The sequence below is a fragment of the Polypterus senegalus genome, chromosome 6 (genome assembly GCF_016835505.1).
Source record: "Polypterus senegalus isolate Bchr_013 chromosome 6, ASM1683550v1, whole genome shotgun sequence".
In the NCBI taxonomy this organism is placed as follows: Eukaryota; Metazoa; Chordata; class Cladistia; order Polypteriformes; family Polypteridae; genus Polypterus; species Polypterus senegalus.
The window spans coordinates 68,730,485-68,750,484 of NC_053159.1; the positions used below are offsets into that span (position 1 = coordinate 68,730,485).

Here is a 20,000-nt window from a genome sequence, read left to right on the forward strand (position 1 = left end):
AAATACTGCTGAAATTCAGCAGGCATTTTATTTAATCACATTACTGGTTGGGAGAATGTGCTGATAACGTGTTGCCGCACCCATATCACACCGAACCACCTGGAATGGGACCCGAGTGCAGTGTGTGACACCTCAGCACCACACTGGAACAAGTGTGAGTGTTGTTCATTTTTTTTTTTTTTTGTATTTTTAAAACAATGGCTAGAGTACCAATCCTGCCACCAACTCCCAAGTTTTCTCTGCAAGTTGGAGGACCTGCTTGTGGGGATGTGGACAACTGTATACAGTGATCCCTCACTATATCGCACTTCGACTTTCGCGGCTTCACTCCATCGCGGATTTTAAATGTAAGCATATCTAAATATATATCACAGATTTTTCGCTGGTTCGTGGATTTCTGCGGACAATGAGTCTTTCGATTTATGTTACATGCTTCCTCAGTTTGTTTGCCCAGTTGATTTCATACAAGGGACGCTATTGGCGGATGGCTGAGAAGCTACCCAATCAGAGCATGTATGACATATTAAATAAAACTCCTCAATGATATATGATATGCTTCCCGCGCGCTGCTTCGCACACTTAAAAGCTCTAACAGCCCATATTCATTTTTCATTGTTTGCTCTTCTCTGTCTCTCTCACTCTCTCTGAGAAATACAGGCAGATACCTATCCATCATGCAATACCATCAGGGAGGCGTATGATTGGCCCTATTATCTGCTCCTGTAAAAACTGCTGAAAGACTACCTTCACATTGATCCCTTCATTGCGCCGCTTTTATCACGCAACAGCCCTATTGATTTTTGATTGTTTACTTTACTGTCTCTCTCTGACATTGTCCGCTCCTGACGCGCACCTTGAAGAGGAAGATATGTTTGCATTCTTTTAATTGTGAGAAAGAACTGTCATCTCTGTCTTGTCACGGAGCACAGTTTAAACTTTTGACTAAAGGGTGTGATTTCATGTCTAGAGGGCTCTAATAATGTTAAAAAAATGTATTTAGAAGGTCGTAAACAGGTTTTCAATGCTCTAACAGCGAAAATATTAGATTTATAAATAAAGTATCCTACTTCTTGGAAATTCATTTATCTGTCAGGAGCGGATCAACCGTTATAAACGAGGGTTTACTGTATAACTGTGCGGAGAATATTTATAAACAGTGTGGGAGAGTTTCTAAGAGCTTAAAATATATAAAAATAACCATACAAACATACGGTTTCTACTTTGCGGATTTTCACCTATCGTGGGGGGTTCTGGAACGCAACCCCCGCGATCGAGGAGGGATTACTGTAAAGCTACCTACTAAACCTCATAGTCATGAGCAGGTTTAGGGAAATTGTTGACTTTACAAACCTTCTCAGTACATTATATTATTTTTAAAAAAGTACCAAGTATTAACCTAGAAAAGTGTTTCTCAAACTGTGTTCTACAAGTATAAACAAGCATGCTGTGAAAAACTATTGAAATTAAATTGTTAAGACATTCTGAATTTGCATATATACATATTTATTATTTATTTTTTGGTAATTTGATAAAATTTAAATATATTATGAATCTTTAAATAAGTAGACATTTTCCTTCCAATAGACCATTTTTTTTAAATTTACATTATGTATCTCTCTGTCAACAAACTCTAAACTAGCCTCAAGTTCACTGGTACAGCCTGCCAGAGACTGACCTGGATCACACAGGTGAAGGAACAGATCTGCTAGGACTCAACGCTGCGGCATCAGCTCCAGCAAAGAGTAAAAGTGAGAGTGAAACTGCAAGCAAAGCGAGCAAGAAGAATTCATCGATTCCATGAGGATTACTGAAGCTGAGCATGGAATTTACATCCCTGCTGTCAACTACAGCCAATACTCCCCCATGAGTCAGCAGCATCAGCCCCAACTGGACTCACAACAGAGAAAATCGAAATGCATTGTCCGAGATGAAGGTAATGACTGCCGACATTAATGAAAAAAATTAAAAGGACCTAAACAAGAAAAATGAGCAACAGTTCAGGATATAAAACCTGTTCATAACTTTTTAAAAATAGGACAGAATCTAATAAATAACATTTTTATAATAAACTTTCATTTCAGGGAAAAGTATACTCTTCCTTTCTTGTTGCTTTTACAGAGTAGCTTTGATTGTTGGCTCTCCTTTCTTTCTCTTGGGTGAGGTCTGCCCAAACCCAGTGAAATTCACAGCTGAACTATTCTTTAAGATAACTGGAGAGAACTTCAACTCCAACACAGAGATCTCAGCATCCAAATACCTCAAAACCGAGTAGCCTAATTGTCCATTTCCACAAACTACAGGTTAAAGAACACTTCATGTCTCTTCTCAGACTGAAAGAGGAGATTATATCTGAAAATAACTGAATTTGTATTTTCCCATATTTCTCGCCTTCAACATCTGCTAAACGCATTGCGTTCTACAGCATTAAACAGCGCCTATGCAGTGCTGAAATCGGATACCTTTTTGGATCCTGCCAAATTGAAAGTGGTAATTGAAGGTCAGTTTTACATTTTTAGCTCTACGGATGAAATAGAAGAAGAGCCAAGAAAACTGGTCCCAACATCCTTTTGAAACACAGTCATGAATCATATCGTGAGTCATATCGTGTCCTGGCAAGGCAAAGAACATTCTGCATGTAACTTGGTCCATTTGTAATATACCATTTGCCGAAACTATACATTCTCTTTCCTTTTCGGGTGGCCAATTTTGTTCTCTTTTTTTTTTTTGGGTTAAACTACAAGTTTTGTACCGAAATTTATTCCACTGAATATATGTACATTTTGGCAGCAACAAATTCACTAGCTATTTACATTTGTTTTTCTTCATGTCACCCCTTGGTTTATTATACCAGAATGTACTATCATATGTTATCTTAGTCTCCATGGGAACAATTTAACATCATTGCTTAGATTTGTTGTATTTGGGCTGTACTATCATAAGTTATCTAAATTTTAAACTTTCCTAGACTGCTGCTTGTCATTTTTCTCTGGACATGCTCTGTGTCTCTTGGCATGTCAGGGGACTGGGACTTCATGAAGTGTGGTCTAGCTTTACCTGGGAAGGGAACATGGATCGGAGATAAAGAGAAAAATACTATTTCTCATTTATCCTTTCTACCTTAATAACTAAGTATGAATGCCAACATAACAACAGGCCACATACCCTTAACACCTGCCAATAATAGATAGATTAGATACTTTATTATTCCCCAAGGTGAAATTCACATACTCCAGCAGCTGTATACTGATAAAAACAATATTGATTAAAAAGTGATAAAAATGTATAATATAATTTGACATCTAGGTCAAAGCCATCATATGTAACAATTTACTATCTTAAGACTACAAAATGTGAACAAAAGTTCAGAAGCAATGTCTCTATGAACAAACAGTGAACTTAGTAAGCTGGAATGTCAAAGGTCTAAATTGTGAAATTATGAAGAAAAAACGTTCTCTCAGGTCTAAATGCCAAGATAGTATTTTTGCAGGATACTCACTTCATAAGTATGGACCAGTTTTGATTGCAAAGAGATTGGACTGGCCAATTTTTTCATTCCAGGTATACAAAGAAAATGAGGGGTGTGAATATCTTAATAAACAGAACAATTTAATTTGGAGTATCAAATATACAGTAGTATCTAATCCTGAAGGATGATATGTCAAGATGTTGGGCAATTGTCTATGCACCTAAATGTGGATAAGAAATTTTTCATTCAAAATGTATTTGCATCTATTCCTAATGTGAACACTCATAAAATTATAATGGCCAGTGGCTCAAATTGCATTTTAAATATGGACCTGGATATGCCTTCAGCTACAGTGGCAGTAACATCCAATACTGTAAAAATAATTACGCAGTTTGTAATGGATCAAAACTTATCAGACCCATGGAGATTTATAAATCCAAACCTAAGAGCATATTTCTTCTCACCAGTATATCTCTGTTACTCAAGAATTGATTTCTTTTTCATAGGCAATAATTTTTTTGTCCATTACCAAATCTTGTAACTACAACGCTACTGTTATCTCCAACAACATCCCTCTGATCATGGAGCTTAAATCACTATCGCCATCACCTACACACTCATCTAATAACTGGGGTCTTACCCACCTGTCATTAGCTGAGGAGAACTGCACAGAGTTCATATCCAAGCAAACTGATCATTTTCTTTAGACAAATGCATCCTCATTTACCTCTGCAGGAATACTCTGGGAAAATCTGAAGGCATTTTGAAGAGGACAGATTTCATATATCTCTCTATTATAAAAAAAAAAATCTTGGAAAGGAAAAGCAGGGCAGCGAGACATGATCTTCTCGGAAGACACTTAAGACCCGCGAGACGCAAACAATATCAAATAACAGCACGGCCAGCAAAACACTCACTCGTGTAAAGGTACATAGCACACACAGATCCTGTGCTCTCAGCACATATAAAGCGTACAAGGACAAAACGTTCTAGATGAAATGTCAACGACTAAGCAAAGAAGAAAGAACAGCATGGAGAAAAGAGACCCAAAAGCGTTGGAGAGACAAAAAGGCAGATAAGAGATTACAAAAGCAGTGGAATTCGAAAGGCTCAAATAAATGATGGTGCAATACACATGCAGAGAAAGGTAAAGAATATGAAAGCAGTAAAATTCGAAAGTATTGTAGCATCACAGCCAGGTTGAAACCTTTTTTGTTTTAAGTGACTGTTAGGTCCGAATGAGGGAGGGCGGAGCACAGCACAGAAGACTGATAGCGGGGTATTGATTGAATGCCAGACCTGGGGGATGAGGAGTTGGAGAGGGTGCTAGAAAGTTGTGTTTGGGGTTACAATGTCGGTGATTGTTCAAGTAAAGCTTTTGTGACACTTTATTACATCAGTCGCTACAGTATCAAAAAAAAGATAGTAAAGATCGCATTAGCGCAAACAAAAGGAAATTAATCATCAGGACCAGGTGCAATTTAAAAAAATAGCAGGACAAAACGAGGCCAGAAATAAAAGGCAAAGAGCAGAAAACAGCAAGTCTTTTCGTCTTCGCATCACTCATTGCACAAAATGTAGATTTACACAAAAATGGACCATACACTACGAAAATCTGTGGTCTCGCAACAGTTAAAGCAACGACAAGTTTAATTTCAAAGAAAACACAATTCGGTCAGGTGTATATTTACTATCACGGAGATGCAATGCAAATTTTAACAGATGATAAGAAAGATAATGTATATATTCTGCGAATAACATTAGACACCAAAGGAGATCTTAATATGCCATTTGTATTAAAATGTTTACAGTTTCCTGTGAGAATAGCTTTTGCTATGACAATTAACAAATCACAAGGACAAACATTAGAAAAAGTCGGATTATTTATTAGAGAAACAGAAACAATATTCACTCATGGGCTGTTAAACTTTGCGTTGTTACAATGTGTCTCCAAAAACGGAATCAAAATTTAATGCGATCTCAGAGATAAAGTAATTCTAAATATTGTTTTAAATGAAGCTTTAAAGTAAAAGTGCAAATAATGAAATTGAAACAATTCCAAAGAAAAAAAAAGCTTTTAAAATTGTATATCCGATTACCCGTGAGAGACACTTTAACTTGCTCCCAGCTCTTAAAACAATGACAAGTGACAAGCAAAACAGGCAGCTCGCAGCAGATGATCTGACCACTTCTCCTTGCGTGCGTTCAGCCACCCTAAATCCTCCCCCTTCACAACGCGAGCAGCAGAGACACAAAGTGGAATAAAGGACAGCGGCTGTACAGGCTTTAAAATGATCGACGGGCAGCGCAACAGCAGCTGCCCCGCCTTCACAACACAAGCAGTGTTATACAACCTGTGAGAAAGAGATTTAACCACGCCTGGGGGCAGAAATAAAGGACAAGTATTGTTTTTACAACATCACATGAGACAAGGCAGTGAGCCATCATTTAAAACAAGTCCACGGACATCTAACATAGCAGTTGCTGGATTGAATTTTGTCAAACATGCATCATGTGCTCCAAGCTCTTAAAACAACAACATGCGACAAGTAGAACAGGCAGCTCGCCAGCAGCAGAAAGACAGCAGATGATCCGACGACATCTCCTTAGCGTGCGTAAAGCCACCGGAACATACACAACATACATTTAATAAATGCTATTGCTGACCGACTGTAACCAAGTGCTCTGCCAATGAATGATGGAGTTTCACCTCTCTCTGGCCTTTTTATTATTTCTACTTTATTTTCAATGGTGATGGTTTTTCTCTTATTTACTTTATTACCAGCACTTGCACCAGATTTGTGTTTCAAAGACATTGTTGAAGGGTGAAGACAAAAGATTAAGATGAGCTCTTCTGCACAGTACTGTACACACTATCACAGCAGGAAGGCACCAGTCGTCAACACGTCTGATGTACTGACAAGAGACAACTTCATGCTTTATCCATAACAGTACAAGCAGGCTTGCTATTGAGAATGAATGGGGGTATCGACGGGCGGTTCATCACCAGCCCACCTCACAGTCACCTCCACTACAGTATGCTGCCTGCAGCGTCCGCCCACTGAGAACGAACACGGTGCGGCCAAAGGCGGGTAGTGAATCGCCCCCATTCAATAAGCAGCCATCCGATGCACACTACAATGCTAGCCCCTGCTTCTCCGTTCACCCTCAATGGCCTCCGTTCAGCCACAACTGGGCCACCGCTTGCAGCATTACCAGCCGCCTGTCGAGAACAAACGGGGCAGCCGTGAGTGGTGAGCGGGCAGTGAAACCGCTTGCTGCCGGGCGCCGCCCAAGGGACACTACACTGCGCAAGCAGCAAAATCGCCCCCCTGCAGCCTCCGTCCAGTCACTGCTTGCAGCATTACCAGCCACCCACCGAGAATGAACGGGGCAGCCGTGTGTAGTGGGAGGGCAGTGAAACCGCCCGAGGGACACTACACTGCGTGGGCAGTGAAATGCAAGCCTCCGTCCAGCCACCGCTTGCGCCGTCCCCAGGCCGAAGATGATGGAGCGGCAGTTACTGAGGCGTATGCGTCACAGCTGCGGCCCCATTCGTATGCCGGATGTCTGTAACCTGGGGATTACCTGTATTGTTTTTACAAAAGTTTTTAAAAGTAAAAGTGAAAATAATGCATATGTAACAATTCCCACGAAAATAATCTCTTTAAATTGTATATCTGGTAAGCCAAACACGGGGGTGGGCGAGCGAAGAGAGCAGGGGGCGTAACTCAAGGTGGTGTCTGAGTTAAACAGTGAAATTACCAGAATAGATCTAGAATACGCCAGCTCTCCAAATGAGGCACTTTATAGGAAAAGACAGGTTTTGCAATCAGAAGTTAACCTCTTAACAACTAAGGAAACAAAACAACTCATCTATCATTATTATGAACACAGAGAGAAGGTCAATAAGATCCACAGGCAGGAAGTCCACAATTCAATAATGGTAATTAACAACACAGATAGAGATAAAACAACTGACCATAAAAATATAACCTACACATTTAGAAAGCATGATAAGTCTTTACATTTTACTCAGTTTAAAGAAGATAAGACACAATCTAATTACTTTTTTGATTCATTACAGCCACCACATCTACATGCTTAGTGCAGTGGAACTGGAAAAACATCTGAAACTCTCAGAATCATTAGACACAAACTCACTTCAAGTGCGAAAGCAATTGGCCCTGATGGCTACCCCGTGAAATTGTATAAAATACATTTCAAATAAGTTAGTGCCACTATTATTAGCAACGTTTATTGAAGCCAGAGACAACAAAATTCTACCTCAAACTTTTCATCAAGCATTAATTACCATTTTCCAAAGAAAAATAAGGACTTACTACAATGTGCATGATACAGACCAGTCTCACTCCTGAATAATGACATTAAAATACTCGCCAAAGTTCTAGCCAGAGGGATTGAAAAACTGCTTCTTTCTGTAATATCACAAGACCAAACCAGATTTATTAAAGGCAGGAACTTGCCTTCTAATTTTCAACGTTTGTTTAATGTAATATATTCACACATTAACTCTAACACCCCAGAGATCTTACTATCTTCGGATGCCGAAAGAGCATTTGATATGGTTGAATGGAACTACCTATTCACCACATTGCACAAAACAGGATTCACCCCAAACATTTGTGCATGGATCAAACTACTCTATATTAGTCCAGAAGACCTCAGTTTATATTACCAACATTATTTCAGACAACTTCAAACTAGAAAACTGGTACTCCTCAAAGATACCCCCTATCACCATTGCCCTTTGCAATGGCCTTTGAACTATTGGTTGCACACAGAGATAAATGGGATTTTCAGAGAAGGTTTTGAACAGAAAATATCAATATATGCAGATGATATGGTACTGTATATATCTAACCCAAAAATTCCATGCCAGAAGTCCTAAAAGCACTAAGAGATTTTCAAGAGATATCTGGATTCAAAATCAATTTGAATAAAAGTGTGCTTTATCCAGTGAACTATGTAGCACATAATATTAGACTGGACACTTTCCCATTTACTTTAGTAGATTAGTTTAAATACCTAGGGGATAAATATCACAAGTAAATATAAAGGTCTTTTTCAAAAAAAGTTTGCTATCTACATGGAAAAAAATTAAACTAGACGTGAGTAGATGGTCTACACTGCATCTCACATTAGCAGGGAGAATCAACACTGTCAAGATGAACATCATTCCCAAGCTTCTTTTTCAGTTTATTCTAACCAAAATGCAACATATATAGCTTGAATAATTTAAAATGTATAACTTTTCTAACACAATACAAACAACAGACACAATACCTGTGTATGGAAGCGTGTTAGGGCCACGCAGAAGAAAAAAAATACAGACACAGTGAAGGAAAAAAAAAGTATACATCGAAAATCAAGTCGACATATTTACTTTATTCTCCACATTTCCACTTTATTCTTGTCATAAGAGTCGAGATTAAAGTCGACTTGTTGACTTTATCCTCGACATTTCCACTTTAATCTTGACGCTCATGACAAGAATAAAGTCGACATGTTGACTTTATTCTTGACATTTCCACTTTATTCTCATCGTTTATGTCAAGATTAAAGTCGACATGACTTTATTCTCGTAGTTTATTTTGTCATTAAAGTAGAATTCGTAAACTAATCATCTTAAAATGAATGCTTAACTTACTAGATTTTCTTAAACCTTGTCATAAGTTAATGTAGCATATTAAATGTTTTGTGTTGTTTCCCAACCCAGTTGTTAATCGCTACGTGCTTCTTAAACGGACTTCCTCTTGCACTGAGGAGGTGCAGGCAGTGATCGCCGCACAGAATACACTCACTTCATGATATTCCTGCTCTCTGAACATTTAGAATGCTAAGATAAATACATATCATTTTCATGATGAAATGCATTAAAGAATGTATTGAACATGAAAGTGGTGTGGCGGTAGTGCTGCTCCCTCGCAGTAAGGGGTCCCCAGGTCTACGTTCAGTGTAGAGAACTTTAAGGCAGGTGTGACGAGGCTCCAAAAAACTGGATGTATGAATGGGTATCACCCCCCCTTGCTGCAAGGCAGCAGTGTAACCTCCACGCCACAGTGCCCCCACATGTTTAATACATGCTTAATGCATTTCATCATGAAAATTATATCAAGTATTTATCTTAGTATTCTAAATGTTCAGGGAGCAGGAATATCATGAAATTAATGTATTCTGTGTGGTGATCATTGCCCGCACCTCCTCTTAGTGCAAGAGGAAATCAGTTGAAGAAGTACACATCGATTAACATGGGTCAGGGAACACTTAACACAAAGCATTTAATGAACTACATTAACTTATGACAAGGTTTGAGAAAATCTAGTAAATTAAAAAAATCATTTTAAGATGTTTAGTTTACAATGTTCTACTTTAATGACAAACTACAAAAATAAGGTGAACATGTTAACTTTAATCTCGACATAAACGGCGAGAATAAATTAGAAATGTCGAGAATAAAGTGGAAATGTCAACTTCATTCCGACATAAGCATCGAGATTAAAGTGGAAATGTTGAGAATAAAGTCAGCATGTCATCTTTATTCTCGACAAATACTTTTTTCTTCTCCGCGGCCCTGATACACTTCTGTACCTTGTGAGCATGAAGTACCCTGACACACATTTTTAGGAGAGCATCTGGTAGCACAGGAACCTACAGCTAGATTCTTTTCTTAGTCGGCAACAACTTTAAACTTTGTGTTTTGCAGCATGCATATACTAACTCTACAGTTTTAACTTTTAAACAGTCCAAAATTTAACTAAATTAATGATAAACATTAAAACAATTCAAATTAGGTACTTCCACTTAAAATACTTAAATTCAATTCTGCTCTTGCAACCCCAATAGGTATAGAGGTTTAATACTAGAATTACCAAAGCCTATGAAAAAACTTGTAAACCTGGCCCACTTTAAATCCCTTTGTACCTTTCTGTCAGCATTTTTTGTCTTGTAAGTATGTCGACCAACACAAGCAGCCAGCTATACCAATCCCCCCCACCGCCGCAAAAAGGGCAAGAAGTTCTCCCAGTTCAAACCTTGATTATCTGGGAGTGAGCTACCTAGAGTTGTATAGGGAAATAATGTGTTCCGTGTCTACAACAATCTATGTAAAAACATCGTTAAAACAGAAACGTTTTTCATGTTTTAGTAATAAATGACAAAATGTCAACATGAACTGTATAATGTGTGAAGGCTGAAGTCTGAATATCAAATAAATACTTTCATAAAAGGTGCAAGTATAATACGTCAGCTTCCGTGGTGCAGCAGTTAAGAACTACTGACTTGTAATCAAAAGGCCGTGGCATCAATCCTGGGTGTATAGCCAATTTACCGTTTTGATTAGTGACCTGCTCATATTGTTAATAATATACAATAAAAACATAAAAACATCTTGCAGAAGAACTTCGTCATTGCTTCTTATAAGAAAAGGTGATGGAAAAAGAAAAAGAGGATGCAACATCGACAAGCTTCTGTTTCAAAATTGCCTCTTCCCCCAAGAAAGCAAACTCAGTCAATGTCAGGTGCCCCTTCAATGTAATAGAAACCACAGCATAGAGAAAAGTGTGTACATTGCAACAGGAACGCATGTTGTAAATGTAGGAAGGATGGTCCTTAGGTGTATGGGAACTGTTAACATTTGAATTTGATGATTGCATATAGTGCAGAATTGACCTCTCTGTACTATTCTTCCTCTGCATGTCCTGGAGTACAAAAGAAACACCACCATGCACCAAAATGTGGAGACTGGGCAAGATTAGGGGGGAAAAAATAAAATGCAGTCACTGATTACACCCGCAAAAAGGCATGAGAATGAATATGAATAATGTTGCATCAGTGCCACAATGTTTTCCGAAATATACTATACAGGTCAAAAAATGAATAATTCCAAATATCATATACAGAAAGTCCCCAGGTTACGGACATCCGACCCACAACTTACGAACGGGGCTGCAGCTGAGACGCATGCGCCTCAGTAACTGTGTCATCTTCGGCCTGGGGACACTGCAAGCGGTGGCTGGATGGAGGCTGGAGGGGGGCGATATCACTGTTTACGTAGTGTAGTGTAGTGTCCCTCGGGCAGCTCCCTGCGGCAAGCAGTGACCCGTGGTCCATAGTCACCATGGTCACAGCTATCGCTCATGTGTAGGACAGAGGCTTGAGGGGGCGGTTCACTGCCCGTCCACTATGCCACTACAGCTACTGCTCCTGACTGGACGCAGGCTGGATGGAGCGGAGGGAGGAGTTTCACTGCCCGCCCATCACACATGGCTGCCCCATTCGTTCTCGGTGGGCGGCTGGTAATACTGCAAGCGGTGACCCGGTTGTGGCTGAACGGGGCAGCAGGGGGTAGCATTGTAGTGTGCCTCGGGTGGCTGCCTGTTGAATGGGGGAGGTGGTGGGCGATTCACTACCCGTCTTTGGCCGCACTGTGTTCGTTCTCAGTGGGCGGACGCAGCAGACAGCATACTGTAGTGGAGGTGACGGTGTAGTGGGCAGGTGGTGAACTGCCCCTTGCCGCCCCCATTAATTCTCAACAGCAAGCCTTCTTGTACTGTTACACACATAGCATGAAGTTGTCTCTTGTCAGTACATCGGACGTGTTGACGACGGGTGCCTTCCTCCTGTGATAGTTTGTACAGTGATGTGCAGAAGAGCTCATCTTAACCTTTTGTCTTCATCCTTCAAGAATGTCTCTGAAAAACCATCACCATTGAAAATAAAGTAGAAATAATAAAAAAGTAAGAGAGAGGTGAAACTCCATCATTCATTGGCAGAGCACTTGGTTACAGTCGGTCAATAATAACATTTAATAAAATAATGTACCTGTTCCGACTTACATAAAAATTCAACTTAAGTACAAACATACAGTCCCTATCTCATACGGAAACCGGGGACTGCCTGTGTACCTATGTCTCTTTTTTTTGTCAGTGCGGCTTTGACATCATGGACCATAAGGTGCATACTAATTCAGCGTGAGCAGAAACACTCAATAAAGATGAATAAAAAAATTCAAGTGACAGTGAGATACGAAGAAGGCATGATTCACCAGCGTTTGTGTATGAGCTTTTATCCCTCCAGATCAGAGAATTTCCAGTTCCATTGTCTCAAAACACCACTCACATTTACAGTTATTCTCAGTTTCAAATAAAAACTAACAGCGTCAGATCATGGGGGGGAGCTATATCATAATCATGACTGAGAGAATAAAAGTTAAAAAAACAAACGCTAACTTTTACAAGTACTATAAATTTACACCGGCTGTTAGACACAAAGCAAATGTATGTTTTTATTGTACAATATTAAAAGCAGCTCACTACTCAAAATGGTAAATTCATGAGACACCAAGGACCAAACCCGCGGCCTTTTGAATACAATTCAGCAGTTACACCTTTTCTGAAAGTGTTTATTTGATATTTGGACTTCAGCCTTCACACGTTATACTTTATATTGTCAACATTTTGTCATTTGTCACTAAATCATGAAAAATGTTTATGTTTTAACAATTTGTTTAAATAGATTGTTGTAGACACAGAACACACATGAAATGTATGTATTCCAAATAACGATCTTTTATTTCCCCTCCAGCATTTCACTCCAAGATAATCAAGACTTGAGCTGGGAGAACTTCTTGCCCTTTCTGCGGCGGTGGGAGAGGGTAGTACAGCAGGTTGCCTGCTGCTTGTGGTTATCGGCACATTTACAAAACAAAAGACGCTGACGGAGCCGTGCGAAGGGATTTAAGGCAGGCGAAATTACGAGTTTTTCTTAGGCTTTAGTAATTCTAGTGTTAAATTAAAAAAGTGAGATAATAAACTGCTCAAAAAAATTAAAGGAACACTTTGAAAACACATCAGATCTCAATGGGAAAAAGAAATCCTCCTGGATATCTATACTGATATAGACTGGGTAATGTGTTAGGAACGAAAGGATGCCACATCATTTGATGGAAATGAAAATGATCAACCTACAGAGCCCTGAATTCAAAGACGCCCAAAAATCAGAGTGAAAAAATTATGTGGCAGGCTAGTCCATTTTGCCAAAATTTAATTGCAGCAACTCAAAATTATACGCAGCACTTTGTATGGCCCCTGTGTTCTTGTATACATGCCTGACAACATCGGTGCATGCTTCTAATGAGATGACAGATGGTGTTGTGGGGATCTCCTCCCAGATCTGGACCAGGGCATCACTGAGCTCCTGGACAGTCTGAGGTGCAACCTGGTGGCATTGGATGGACCAAAACATAATGTCCCAGAGGTGTTCTATTGGATTTAGGTCAGGAAAGTGTGGTGGCCAGTCAATGGTATCAATTCCTTCATCCTCCAGGAACTGCCTGCATACTCTCACCACATGAGGCCAGGAATTGTCGTGCACCAGGAGCTACTGTACCAGCATAGGGTCTGACAATGGGTCCAAGGATTTCATCCTGATACCTAATGGCAGCCAAGGTGCCTTTGTCAAGCCTGTAGCGGTCTGTGTGACCCTCCATGGACATGCCTCCCCAGACAATCATTAACCCACCACCAAACTGCTCATGCTGAATGATGTTACAGGCAGCATAATGTTCTCCATGGCTTCTCCAGACCCTTTCACTTCTGTCACATGCTCAGGGTGAACCTGCTCTCATCTGTAAAAGCACAGGGCACCAGTGGTGCATCTGCCAATTCTGGTATTCTATGGCGAATGCCAATCGAGCTGCATGCTGCTGGGCAGTGAGCTCAGGGCCCATTAGAGGACATGGGGCCCTTGGGTCACCCTCATGAAGTCTTTCTGGCTGTTTGGTCAGAGACATTCACACCAGTGGCCTGCTGGAGGTCATTTTGTAGGGCTCTGGCAGTGCTCATCCTGTTCCTCTTTGCCCAAAGGAGCAGATACTGGTCCTGCTGATGGGTTATGGACCTTCTATGGCCCTCTCCAGCTCTCCTAGAGTAACTGCTTGCCTCCTAGAATCTCCTCCATGCCCTTGAGACTGTGCAGGAGACACAGCAAACCTTCTGGCAATGACACGTATTGATGTGCCATCCTGGAGAAGTTGGACTACCTGTGCAACCTCTGTAGGGTCCAGGTATCGCCTCATGCTACCAGTAGTGACACTGACTGTAGCCAAATGCAAAACTAGTGAAGAAACAGTCAGAAAAGATGAGGAGGGAAAAATGTCAGTGGCCTCCACCTGTTAAGCCATTCCTGTTTTGGGGGTCATCTCATTGTTGCCTCTCTAGTGCATCTGTTGTTAATTTCATTAACACCACAGCAGCTGAAACTGATTACCAACCCCCTCTGCTACTTAACTGACCAGATTAATATCCCATAAGTTTCATTGACTTTATGCTATACTCTGATTAAAAGTGTTCCTTTAATTCTTTTGAGCAGTATATATAATATATATATACATATATAATATATTATATATATTATATATTATATTATATTATATTATATATATATATATATTATATATATATATATATATATTATATATATATATATATATATATATATATATATATTATATATTATATATATATATACATACATACATATATATATACATTCATTACATTACATGCAATAAAACAGTCAGGACTCATATGAGAAGAGTTAATTATTATTAATAAAAATATGTTTTAATTACTTGAAGGCAATGATATTAGGGTGCTTGAGCTTCCTGAGATGTTTGATGTCAGTCTCCTTTTGTTCCCGAACCTTCTTGATGGCCACTTCTTCAGAGTGGAATTTGCCTAGAAAGACGGCCCCCTGAGCTCCACTTCCTAGCCACTGCAGTTCAGAAATTTCCTCAAATGGAACTTCCCATATATCTGAACAACAATAATATACAAATTAATCTTCAAATAGATGACATCATTATCAAGAAGTATATTTATAAATGAATGATGACTCAAATAACCAATAACAAATTAAAAAAAAAACACAAATTAGATATTGTATTACTCAAACAGTATATTGCATTTGTAAATACAGATCTTTAGTCATTTAACACAGCTTGTTCAAAAAATGGTCTGATGGACCACTATAATATGATGACAGTATTATCTATTATAAACCAAATTCTTCACTTTGTGATGAACAAGGCAATAATACAATGCCATTTAAAGCAAAGAATGGACTAACTGCATTTAACTCTGTAATTTGTGATTTCTGCTAATCTGGAAATAGTTAAAGCTTTAACTTAAGGGCATTTCCTTTTATTTTTATACCTGCATTAAAATCTATGTTTTAACTATTTTATTAAAAGAACAAAGAGTTCCAACATCAGTGTTAATGTGCAGCTAATAATGTTATTTTAATGTTGCATGCCTTGTAATGCTTTGGGTTTTAATGTACCTCGTTCAAATACATTACATTAAACAGGGAATGCTGTAATAAAAATTATACAGGCTGCAAGATAAAAAATATATTGGCATTTTGCAAACAAAAAGTCAAGGTTATAGTAAAAAAAGAATTCAAGGAGTCTGCAACGTTTTAAATATTGCTCTTTATTTTTCATTTGGTTGCTCTTATCTGCACAGATACTGCCTTATGGAAAGATGGTGACCAGAACTGCAGATAGCATTGACAATACAGCTTCATTTGCTTATTATAGAGTCTAAGCATTATGTCCCTTGATTTATATTCTACAGATTTTGTAATATAACCTAGTATACTTCCAGTTAACAATCTCCTTCCTTTGCTCAGAAAATAAAAAATATCTGTTATGTAAAACACTAAATCCTGTGCAGTTATTTCTACTTATAGGTCAGATTCTTTCTATCAGAATCACAGTCCGGCTAGCATGAAGTCAATGTAATTTACTTTTGAATACAGTTAACAATTTTTCATGACACAGAAATAAGGCTTATTTGTCACTATAATGTATAATTACTGGGAAACACTTTTGATCTCATTCCTAGGTAATAGTGTCAATTTCAGCTTTACAGTTACGAGGCATTTCACCCATCTTGACGCTAGAATTACCAGAGCCTACAAAAAAACTCGTAGATCAGTCCCACCTTAAATCGCTTCTCACCTCTCCGTCAGCATCTTTTGTCCATTAAATGTGTTGATAAGCAGCAAGCAGTCTGCTATCACATCCCCCACCGGCGCACAGTTTTCTCATCTCAAGTCTGTTTACCTGCGTGCCAGTTGCTTGGAGTTGTATAGAGTGAGAAGTCAAGCAAAATCACACCTATTATAAATACTATATCGTTATTTGGAACACACGCATTTCATGTGTGTTCCGTGTCTACAACGATCTATGTAAACACATCGTTAAAAAAGAAATGTTTTTCCTGTTTTAGTAATAATTGACAAAATGTAGACATGAAGTTTATAATGCGTGAAGCCTGAAGTCCAAATATCAAAGAAACACTTTCACAGAAGATACAAATATAACAGAACAAGTGCGCTTTTATTCAAAAATATAACTGCAGAAAAAAAAAATGCGTTAGGGTTCGACATTGACACGCATTTACTACGATTGCTTCGGTGGCGCAAAGGTATCAACTGTTGACAGGTAATCAAAACTTCATGGGTTTAATCCCCAACGAGACCGTTTTGAGATGTGAGCTGCTTTTATTCTTACTATTTTAGAATAAAATCATACATTTGATTTTAGTCTCTAACAGCCGGTGTAAATGTATGATACTTGTAAAGGTCATCTTTTTTTTTTTTATTCAGTTTCTTTCTCTCAGTCGCGTTCACGATCCTACCCGCAGACACTTCAATTAGTAAGAATTGGAACGAGAATGCAGTCAGACTTCTTTTTAGGACACATACACCATCCAGAAGTAAACACTAGCGTGGACAGTTGCTTGCGAACTGAAGAGTCTATAGCTGCAGGTGGAATCTGCCATCGCTGTACTTTGTATATATTAGAGCCAGATCGAATATTATTTACTTATTTATCTTGGTTTATTTACTTACTTCCTACAGCGTAAAGTCACAAGTTGAGTGCAGAGCTATAGTGCGTATTTATGTGAAAAAAGCAGTGTCAGATAGGGAGGGGGGCAGGGTAGGGTAGGATCGTGAACGCAACTGAGAGAATGAAACTGAATAAAAATAAAACAAAACAAACATAGATAGATAGATAGATACTTTATTAATCCCAAGGGGTAATTCACATACTCCAGCAGCAGCATACTGATAAAAAAAAAAAACAATATTAAAGAGTGATAAAAATGAAGGTAAAACAGGAAATAACTTTGTATAATATTGACATTTACGTTTACCATCCGGGTGGAATTGAAAAATCACATAGTGTGAGGGAGGAACGATCTCCTCAGTCTGTCAGTGGAGCACGACAGTGACAGCAGTCTGTCGCTGAAGCTGCTCCTCTGTCTGAAGATGATACTGTTCAGTGGATTCTCCATGATTGACTGGAGCCTGCTCAGCGCCCGTCGCTCTGCTACGGATGTCAAACTTTCCAGCTCCATGCCTACAATAGAGCCTGCCTTCCCCACCAGCTTGTCCAGGCGTGAGGCATCCTTCTTCTTTATGCTGCCTCCCCAGCACACCACCACGTAGAAGAGGGCACTTGCCACAACCGTCTGATAGAACATCTGCAGTATCTTATTGCAGATGTTGAAGGATGCTAGTCTTCTGAGAAAGTATAGTCGGCTCTGTCGTCTCTTCCATAGAGCACCAGTATTGGCAGTAAGAAAATAGTAAGAATAGTAAGAATAAAAGCAGCTCACTTCACAAAACGGACTCATCGGGGATCGAACTCGTGAAGTTTTGATTGCCAGTCAACAGTTATTACCATTGCGCCACCAAAGCAGTCATAGTAAATGTGTGTCAATTTTGCACCCTAATGCTTGTTCTTTTTCTGTAGTTATATTTTTGAATAAAAGCGCACTTGTTCTGTTATATTTGTACCTTTTGTTAAAGTGTTTCTTTGACATTTGGACTTCAGGCTTCACACATTATAAATGTCATGTCTACATTTTGTCAATTATTACTAAAACATGAAAAACGTTTCTTTTTAAACGATGTGTTTACATAGATCGTTGTACACACGGAACACACATGAAATGCGTGTGTTCCAAATAACGATATAGTAAATATAAAAGGTGTCATTTTGCTTAACTTCTCACTCTACACAACTCCAAGCAACTGACACGCAGGTAAACAGACTTGAGCAGAGAAAACTGTGCGCCAATGGGGGATGTGATAGCAGACTGCTTGCTGCTTATCAACACATTTAATGGACAAAAGGTGCTGACGGAGAGGTGAGAAGCGATTTAAGGTGGGACGGATTAACAAGTTTTTTCGTAGGCTCTGGTAATTCTAGTGTTGAGTGACTGCTGGAATATGCATACAGGTATATAAATGCAAGATTTATTTATAATTACTGTTAAAAAAAAATCATATTAAACCTAGGATTTTGTTCATCTTCAATATTCTAAGGACTAGAAGCACATCTTAAAATTCTATTTTAAAAAGCTGTAAACACTGCTACCTATGAAATTCCATCAAGTGCTTAATCTATTCTAATAAAAGGCAAAGCCCTAACTGACTGGCTGACTCACTCACTCACTCATCACTAATTCTCCAACTTCCCGTGTAGATAGAAGGCTGAAATTTGGCAGGCTCATTCCTTACAGCTTACTTACAAAAGTTGGGCAGGTTTCATTTCGAAATTCTACACATAACGGTCATAACTAGAACCTACTTTCGTCCATATACTGTAATAGCCTGCAGCTCAGTTGACGTGTGAGGCGGAGTTGCATCTCACATCATCACGCCTCCCACGTAATTGAGTGCCTGCCCATATAAGGTAAATATTTGTGGGTGAAGGACTGTGCTTAGCATATTCATAAGTGCAGCTACTGCGGAAACCCTACCTTAGCAAAAGTGAGAGAGAGCTAAAATTAAATAAAGCCATGGACATCGCAAAATCGCACAGAAGTTTAATGAGAAGACGCAGGTTATAAAGCCTCGATGCTAAAGACCTGGTTTAGTCATGCCTTCTCTGCTGGCCTAAAAATATCTTAATCACAAACTGATGTTAATTATATTTTGTCCATGAATACTTATTAAATAATTCCAAATAGTCTGTCCGCTTCCTTTCATAGCTTTTCCGATGGTTGTGCTGCTTCCAGACATGTATTTTCGTATTAAAGCATTTAACCAATCACATTTCAGTCATCATTTGTTGCCAGGCAGAGAGGCCTTCACAATCCGTTGTGCAGGCCACCTAACACAGAATAAATGTCGATTAAACTGTTGCTTCAACCAATCAGATTTTGAGTTGGTGTCAGTACGGCCCTCTAGCAGGCATACGGCAACGTCACCGTATTCAGACCCATTGACTGGATAGAAGCCGATATGAGGAACTCTACGAGGCCACTGAACGCACCGCAGGCGTTCCGATCGCAAGATCCGAACGCACGCTACCGCCAACTCCATGGCAGGATTCTGGACAATATTATTTGCCAGAGACAGACCAGATTTCAAGACCACGAAAAACTGATGTTTGTCACGCTCCTTGACCCCCAGAAGTTTCGGGAATACAAGA

At 39.2% G+C, this 20,000-nt stretch overlaps 1 protein-coding gene across 2 annotated transcripts in view; it reads right to left on the minus strand.

The window, feature by feature from the left end:
* Positions 1 to 20,000, minus strand: part of si:ch211-45c16.2 (mitogen-activated protein kinase kinase kinase 13) — a 206,431-nt gene that overhangs the window by 75,455 nt on the left and 110,976 nt on the right. For both annotated transcript variants that reach the window (XM_039756275.1, XM_039756274.1), the window contains exon 5: positions 15,120 to 15,303. In XM_039756275.1, the coding sequence (XP_039612209.1) occupies positions 15,120 to 15,303 (184 nt within the window). The remainder of the gene's footprint in view (positions 1 to 15,119; positions 15,304 to 20,000) is intronic.